This window comes from Phyllobates terribilis, unplaced genomic scaffold (genome assembly GCF_046119375.1).
Source record: "Phyllobates terribilis strain yellow unplaced genomic scaffold, ASM4611937v1 Scaffold_11__3_contigs__length_659146591, whole genome shotgun sequence".
Taxonomy (NCBI): domain Eukaryota; kingdom Metazoa; phylum Chordata; class Amphibia; order Anura; family Dendrobatidae; genus Phyllobates; species Phyllobates terribilis.
In genome coordinates, this window is record NW_027362771.1 from 548,598,422 (window position 1) to 548,606,952 (window position 8,531).

The 8,531-nt window shown below is 43.3% G+C and overlaps 2 protein-coding genes across 2 annotated transcripts; one reads left to right on the plus strand and one right to left on the minus strand.

Annotated features, from left to right (window-relative positions):
• The first annotated feature begins 303 nt into the window (after positions 1 to 303).
• Positions 304 to 2,139, plus strand: LOC141167336 (general transcription factor II-I repeat domain-containing protein 2-like). The gene has a single exon (XM_073654756.1). The coding sequence runs from the start codon at positions 304 to 306 to the stop codon at positions 2,137 to 2,139; it is 1,836 nt and encodes a 611-aa protein (XP_073510857.1).
• Positions 2,140 to 3,300: 1,161 nt separating this feature from the next.
• Positions 3,301 to 6,504, minus strand: LOC141165321 (protein phosphatase 1 regulatory subunit 3C-like). Its single transcript, XM_073650920.1, has 2 exons — positions 6,247 to 6,504; positions 3,301 to 4,567 (listed from the first exon to the last, which is right to left on the minus strand). The coding sequence occupies exon 2, from the start codon at positions 4,542 to 4,544 to the stop codon at positions 3,873 to 3,875; it is 672 nt and encodes a 223-aa protein (XP_073507021.1). The 5' UTR covers positions 4,545 to 4,567; positions 6,247 to 6,504; the 3' UTR covers positions 3,301 to 3,872.
• Positions 6,505 to 8,531: the final 2,027 nt, after the last annotated feature.

Sequence of the window (8,531 nt, forward strand, 5' to 3'; positions counted from 1 at the left end):
GAGAAACCCCGGCGTCTCTTCCTCCTTGATGCTCAGTATTAGCATACAGGGCAAGAAATATACAGGGGGGCACAGCAGAGTGGAGGAGTGCTATTTTTATAAACCAGACCAGGTGCGTGCCCACCCTAAAGGTATTTGGCTACTCCTGTGAGTAAAAATCAGGTCCTCTTTAATGTTGCCGAAGGTCATGCTAGGCAGCTAGGGGGACTGGGAAACTCTATTTCCGCTCATCCAGAGCACCTTGTGCTGAAGTGGGTATCTCAAGGCACCATAGGCCTAAGTTTTTGCTACGCAGCCCCAAATATGTCTTGCTCAAAGCCTGCAGTGAAGAGAAAGGTTGATGATGAGCACAGACAATTTCAGGAAAAGTGGGAAAAGCAATATTTCTTTATTGAGCACAAGGGCATCCCAACTTGTCTTATTTGCACAGAGAAAGTTGCAGTGCCCAAAGAATACAATTTGAAGCGTCATTACACAACTAGACATGCTGAGGAGTATGCAAAGTACCAGGAAGATGAGAGAGCCAACCAGGTTGCTAAACTTAAGACATGTCTGCTGAGGCAACAAGATTTCTTTAAGAAAGCAACCAAAGAGAATGATGCAGCAGTCGAAGCCAGCTACGTAGTTAGTATGATGATTGCTAAAGCAGGAAAGTCATTTAAAGAAGGGGAATTTATAAAAAAGTGCATGTTACAGGCTGCAAGTATTATCTCTCCAGAAAAGAAAGGTCAGTTTAGCAACGTCAGCCTTTCTTCCAACACCGTGGCAGAGCGCATTTCTGACCTTTCAAGTGACATTTATGATCAACTGTGTGAGAAAATAAAATGTTTCAGTGTATACTCAGTCGCTCTTGATGAGACCACAGACATCACCGACACTGCCCAGCTTGCAATCTATGTCCGGGGTGTTGATGACAATTTTGAAGTCACAGAGGAGTTGCTCTCACTAGTTCCAATGCATGGCCAGACCACCGCCCAAGAGATATTTCACCAGCTGTGTGATGCTTTTCAGAATGCTGGTTTGCCTTGGAGGAAGTTTGTCGGAATAACAACTGATGGAGCGCCATCAATGATCGGGAGGAAAAAAGGACTGGTGGCACTTGTTAATAAAAAAAAGGAAGAGGAAGGTTTAGAGGAGGTCATTGCTCTGCACTGCATTATCCATCAGCAGGCCCTTTGCAGCAAATGCCTGAAGTTTGACAACGTGATGTCTTTCGTTGTGAAATGCATCAACCAAATCAGATCCAGGGGCTTAAAACACAGAATGTTTCGTGCTTTTTTAGAGGAAATAGAGTCAGAATATGGGGATGTGCTCTACTTTACCGAGGTGCGTTGGCTCAGCAGGGGAAACGTATTGAAGAGATTTTTTGAGTTGAGAGCGGAAGTGAAAGCTTTTATGGAGAAAGATGGGGCTTCTGTTCCTTTGCTAAGTGATCCAAAATGGCTCATGGACTTAGCTTTTTTGGTTGATATCGCACATGAGCTTAATGTACTGAATAAGAGGTTACAAGGCCAGGGGCAACTTGTCAGTGCTGCCTATGACAGCGTGAGAGCGTTCTCTACAAAATTTATATTGTGGAAAGACCAGCTTTCTCAAACAAACCTTTGCCATTTCCCAGCATGCAAGTCACTCATTGATTCAGGCACACTATTCAGTCATGAGGAGTATGTGGATGTCATTTTGAGGCTACAGGAGGAATTTGATCATAGATTTGCAGACTTCAAGAGACACAGAGCCACATTTCAAATTTTTGCAGACCCCTTCTCCTTTGATGTGCAAGATGCCCCTCCAGTGTTTCAAATAGAGCTCATTGACCTGCAGTGTAACTCTGAACTCAAAGCCAAGTTTAGGGATGTGAGTGGAAAAGCAGACAAACTTGGGCAATTTTTAAGAGAATTGCCCCCCAGCTTCCCTGAGCTTTCCCGAATGTTCAAGCAGACCATGTGTCTATTTGGGAGCACATACTTGTGCGAAAAGCTCTTCTCTACCTTGAACTTCAATAAGTCAAAGTACAGGTCTAGAATTACTGATGCTCATCTTCAAGCTGTGCTGAGGGTCTCAACTGCTTCCTCACTTACGCCAAATGTGGCTCGGCTATGCAAGAGTAAGCGCTGTCAGATCTCTAGCAGCAAGAAGTAGGCAGATAAAGCCATGTTCAAACAGTTTATGTCCATTCATGTTCTAAAAGTTAAATGTTAAAGAACTGTTAATAAAGACATTTGAATCTGAATAATGATATTTTGTAAGCGCATTTTTTGTGGAAAACTTGATGCGGCCCAGCCTTACCCAGAATCTACCTCCAGCGGCCCCCAGGTAAATTGAGTTTGAGACCCCTGATTTATACAGTCAGTTGTATGACAATCTAATGACTGCAAGTCCCTGGACGAAGCATTTCAGTGTGAAACGCGCGTCGGGTGTGGTGGGTCTCAGAATCAACTACTGAGGTAAAGTGCACGACACATTCCTTCTGTGTACAGTTAATCTATAACTTACATGGCTTACTGTGTTTTTATGGCATGTCTATACAATATGTGGTCAAACTTACTCTCCGAGTACACCCACCTTGTGCCTTATATGCGCTTTGTTTTTATACACTTATAAATAAAAATTTAATCTTTTAAATATGAACTTGGCCCATGTGTAAAGCTAGTCTGGAGAGGATTATGTTGCTTTTTGGCCATCTAGTCAGGATCTTTGGTGTATATACACATTTCTTGTACGTAGAAAAAGCAGTAGTATGAATGAGCTCCAACTCACTTGCTTCATATTTGCCCATGAAAGTCAGGGGGTGAAATCAGGTACGGTATGTTATATTATGAGGCTGAGGCTTTGGTCTGCACCATGATTAATGCAGAATTAGAGATTTAAAAAGGTGCAGAATTTATGTAAACTGGCTGTAAATCTTCAAGACCAGAACCACCTACAGAAAGTAACAGGATTCCATCAGACTCCGCATAGACTTGTAAATGAGCCTGACATGGGGGGAGGGGAGGATTCCCCGGGGCAGTACCTGATATAACTGCAGTTTGTTTCCTCGCAGCGATCGGGTTACAGACAACTGGATGAACAATTCAGAAACATTTGTTCTTCATTGTATAAAGTTCTGCAATGTTTTGTAAACTTTGCAAAAAAAGGGCCTCATTCACAATGCTCATCTATAGTCCGGGGGAGGCAGTAAGCTAAAAATCCTGAAGATCATGGTCACAGCTGCAAGAATAAGGTATCATTTTATAGGTTAAACTTCAGACTTTTGCCTGTCAACCTTAAAACTGACTTATGGAGGAAAAATAATGCACAAAATACTGAAAAGATCTAACAATATTTATTGAATCTGCAGTAAAAAAAAATACATTTTAAAACTGGTTTATTCAATTTCATCAAGCACAGGACCTTGAAGACTAGATCTCACCCAAAGCTCAATACATCCTACAGTAAAGATTCTGGATGGCACAAAGTTAGGGATCAGCAACCTTCAACTACAACTCCCAGCATTCCTCTAGAGGCCCAGGATGTAACAGCCGCCAATGCATGTTGGGAGATCTAGTTTTACAGCAGCTGGAGCAACAAAGGCTGCAGATCCCTGTACTAGGTCTGCAACCATTTCTTATACATCAAGCGTTAAACATCACAGCTTTATGGTGAAGAATAAAGCCGGGGGGCTACTGAGAATCACTTTGGATTCCTCAGTGGTAAAGCCGCCAGGACACAAGATTATGAGCGTATAAACAGCACAATTACGCGACTGATGGTAGCCTGGCGTCTACTCTACACCCATATGTGGGAAAGTTTCCATCCCAGAAGCCCTCTTGATCTACAAGAAGGGGGTGTTGAATATTTGTTCCAGAAGACCAGCACTTATGCAAGGTCAGGTTTCACCAATAGGTGACTTGTGTATAGCCACAGTGATCGGCCTCCTTGCTCAGAACATAATTCTTCCCTTCGTTATTATCCCAGTGTTCTGCGCCCCGACACCAAAAGCAAATACAGAATTCAGCCCGCTGGGTGTCAGGAGGCAGCGGGAGCCTGAACGAGAACGTGTCGGTCTCCTCTCCTCCACAGGGATCTCGCAGATAAGAGCATGGAAGGTCGTAGTGACTTCTCCAGTTATCGTAGCTGACCCGAAGAGTTACCCGTTTCTCGAAGCCAATATTGCGCACGCGCACCGTGCCGGCCACTGCTGCTCCCTGGACGGCACATTGCTCCAGACAAACCTGCTGCCGTGTGAGCCTAGCCCGGAAACTGGTATAGTCTTGGGTCGGAGGATGAAAGTCCAAAGTGTAGGTAGAGTTGGAAAGTGGGCGCAGGGCTCTTAACGACGCCAAGGCGAGTACCAGCGGATCTTCATCGAAGAACGGATGAGAGAAGTGACGTACGGTGGTGAGGGCCAGTCCCAGAGCGTCGGCAAAAACTACGCCTTTTTTACGTGGATCCGGGAGGCGAGGGGTCGGAACTAAACATGGCCGGAGAGACTTCGATGAAGGTCGTCGCAGGTGATGCGGAGGAGGTGGGCTGAGACACAAACACATGGAGAAGTCACCAGGCATCCTGAAGGTATAAGAGAGAAGCCCTAGGACAAGAGAGGGACAGACGTTAAAGATCAATGTAAAACAAGGACTTCAAGCATCACCTCTGGGCTGGGGCACTTTTAGGCTATGTTCACACTAAACTTATCTTCAGGTTTTGCTGCAGAAAAAAAGTTGATCTCTTAACAGTAAAGTTTATGCCTCCATAAAGCAGGTTTTGCTTGTTTTTTAGCTGGGTTTTATTTATTGTTCGTCTCTTAATGCATGCTGACAAAGGTTAGTGACAAAGAAAAAAAAAAAATTACCTACTCCCCTTCATCAGGTTTTGGTGCATAAAACGCTGCAAAACCTGATACCTGAGTTTTTCAGCATTTGTCACTGCCCATTACTTTCAATGGGTAAAAAATGCTGCAAAACTGCTGAAAGTAGTGACATGCTCTATTGTACAAAGAAACAGCACAAAATACTGAGGACACAAAATCCATTGTGTGCATGAGACTTTGGAAATCTCAGACTTAGATAATGTAAAATGCAGCAGAAAATTTGCATAAAAAAATTCATCAAACACCTAGTGTGATCATAGCCTTAAAAAGGGTTTCACAGGGAATAAAGATATATATCTCGTACACTAGCCAATCCCCTACAGGTGACATTTTAAGCATGTGTTCACAGTTTTCAGAGCAGAAATTAACTTTTTAATTAAAAACATGGTTTTTGGAATTTCTGCAGCAGAAAAAAAAAAAAAAAAAAAAAAAAAAGAGACTGCGTGTGAACATGCCTTTAGCTTACACTATGACACTACAAATGCCTGCCCTGCTGAACACCAGACAAGGGAGGGGGGCACCACTGCAACCAATGAGAAGGAATTTCCAATGCATCAAGATGGGGCAGCACGGTGGCTCAGTGGTTAACACTGATGCTTTGCAGCGCTGGGGTCCTGGGTTCAAATCCCACCAAGGACAACATCTGCAAGGAGTTAGTATGTTCTCCCCGTGTTTGCGTGGGTTTCCTCCGGGTTCTCCGGTTTTCTCCCACACTACAAAGACCTACTGATAGGGAATGTAGATTGTCAGCCCCAATGGGGACAGCGATGATTATGTATGTAAAGCGCTGTGGAATTAATGGCACTATATAAGGGAGTAAAATTTAAAAAAAAAAAAAAAAAAAAAAAAAGAAGAAGATGCATCCATGGAGAAGATGCATCCATGAGGTACAAGGAAAGACAGAACAAGATTTGGAGAAATGCAGTAAATTGAAGGAAACTGGCTCCTAAGGAGGATTTCAGATGCACAAGTGGGTAATGCAGATATTTGGGACATGCAAATCTTCCCTTCCCTTGCAGACTGCAGGATGTAAACCCTTTACAAAAATTAAAAAAATTATTGTATTATCTTTAAACTATGTTACTTATGACTTGTGTATGAACCTCTGAATTGTAAAGCGCTGCAGAATATGTTGGCGCTATATAAATAATATACTAATACATAATCTTTTACACTGGTGTAAGGGCTCAGCAAATAGGTATTTTTCATTTGGATATTGTGCACTCATGAGACCAACCATAAGAGCATGCAGTGCTGCAGGGGCACAATGGGCACAGGGTGGGCAGTGCACCCTGCTACAGACTATTGCACTGTTAGATTAACCCCTAAGTGACCACAATATTGCAGTAACCATAGCACAGGAGGGAGAGCCCATAGGACACGACAGACAAGTAACTCACCTATTGATGGAGAACACTGGGACGTCTTTGTTATCAGCTGCAGAGATCAGACCGGGGGGGAAATCCGCTTACTGTGTACGAGAGGGAGGGACGAATGGTCCTGGGAGTATAAACAGTGTCGATCACCTGGAACAGCACAAGCCTCTGTTACTTAGAAAGCTAACAGCAGCGAACTCCCTCTTCTCCCACCGGCGACCTGCGCCAAGTAAGCCGCAGCAACGCTGGACGCCGGCTAAAGCCACTCTGTTGTATCATGTGATCTACAGACTTGTAACCAATCACAACGGGCTCGTTTCTCCAGTAACCAATGAAAAGCCGGATAGGCGGGTGTGAGGGGCGGAGTCGTGGGCAGTGACCTGTCTGTGAGCCCATTCCTTACACGCTGCGGTCCTGCGTCATCAGGAGATCAGCACGTGTCTGCCTGATGTGATCTCTGCTGCCGGCCGGTAATCCCAGCGACAGAGGGAGGGACTACAAGTCCCAGCATGTGCCTGCCAACAGCTTTACAGTGCCCCCTATAGAGTGTATATAATTAAACAGCACCAGAGTGCCCCCATATAGTGTCTATAAACAGCATTAGAGTGCCCCCATATAGTGTCTATAAACAGCATTAGAGTGCCCCCATATAGTGTATGTATAAACAGCATTAGAGTGCCCCCATATAGTGTATGTATAAACAGCATTAGAGTGCCCCCCATATAGTGTATGTATAAACAGCATTAGAGTGCCCCCATATAGTGTATGTATAAACAGCATTAGAGTGCCCCCATATAGTGTATGTATAAACAGCATTAGAGTGCCCCCCATATAGTGTATGTATAAACAGCATTAGAGTGCCCCAATATAGTGTATCTATAAACAGCATTAGAGTGCCCCCATATAGTGTATGTATAAACAGCATTAGAGTGCCCCCATATAGTGTATGTATAAACAGCATTAGAGTGCCTCCATATAGTGTATCTATAAACAGCATTAGAGTGCCCCCATATAGTGTATGTATAAACAGCATTAGAGTGCCTCCATATAGTGTATCTATAAACAGCATTAGAGTGCCCCCATATAGTGTATGTATAAACAGCATTAGAGTGCCTCCATATAGTGTATCTATAAACAGCATTAGAGTGCCTCCATGTAGTGTATATATAAACAGCATTAGAGTGCCCCAATATAGTGTATCTATAAACAGCATTAGAGTGCCCCCATATAGTGTATCTATAAACAGCATTAGAGTGCTCCCCATATAATGTATGTATAAACAGCATTAGAGTGCCCCCATATAGTGTATGTATAAACAGCATTAGCGTGCCCCCATATAGTGTATCTATAAACAGCATTAGAGTGCCCCCCATATAGTGTATGTATAAACAGCATTAGAGTGCCCCCATATAGTGTATGTATAAACAGCATTAGAGTGCCCCCCATATAGTGTATGTATAAACAGCATTAGAGCGCCCCCATATAGTGTATGTATAAACAGCATTAGAGCGCCCCATATAGTGTATCTATAAACAGCATTAGAGCGCCCCCATATAGTGTATGTATAAACAGCATTAGAGTGCCCCCCATATAGTGTATCTATAAACAGCATTAGAGCGCCCCCATATAGTGTATGTATAAACAGCATTAGAGTGCCCCCATATAGTGTATGTATAAACAGCATTAGAGTGCCCCCATATAGTGTATGTATAAACAGCATTAGAGTGCCCCCCATATAGTGTATGTATAAACAGCATTAGAGTGCCCCCATATAATGTATGTATAAACAGCATTAGAGTGCCCCCATATAGTGTATGTATAAACAGCATTAGAGTGCCCCCATATAGTGTATGTATAAACAGCATTAGAGTGCCCCCATATAGTGTATGTATAAACAGCATTAGAGTGCCCCCATATAGTGTATGTATAAACAGCATTAGAGTGCCCCCATATAGTGTATGTATAAACAGCATTAGAGTGCCCCCATATAGTGTATGTATAAACAGCATTAGAGTGCCCCCATATAGTGTATCTATAAACAGCATTAGAGTGCCCCCCATATAGTGTATGTATAAACAGCATTAGAGTGCCCCCATATAGTGTATGTATAAACAGCATTAGAGTGCCCCCATATAGTGTATGTATAAACAGCATTAGAGTGCCCCCATATAGTGTATGTATAAACAGCATTAGAGTGCCCCCATATAGTGTATGTATAAACAGCATTAGAGTGCCCCCATATAGTGTGTAGCGTCGGCGTCCCTGCCCTCTGCTAGGCAGGGACGCTGTTCCCCTCACCTCTCTGCTCC

Coding starts and splice junctions, on each gene's coding strand:
- LOC141167336 (XM_073654756.1), top strand. CDS start 304: ATGTCTTGCTCAAAGCCTGCAGTGAAGAGAAAGGTTGATGATGAGCAC.
- LOC141165321 (XM_073650920.1), bottom strand. CDS start 4,544: ATGCCTGGTGACTTCTCCATGTGTTTGTGTCTCAGCCCACCTCCTCCG.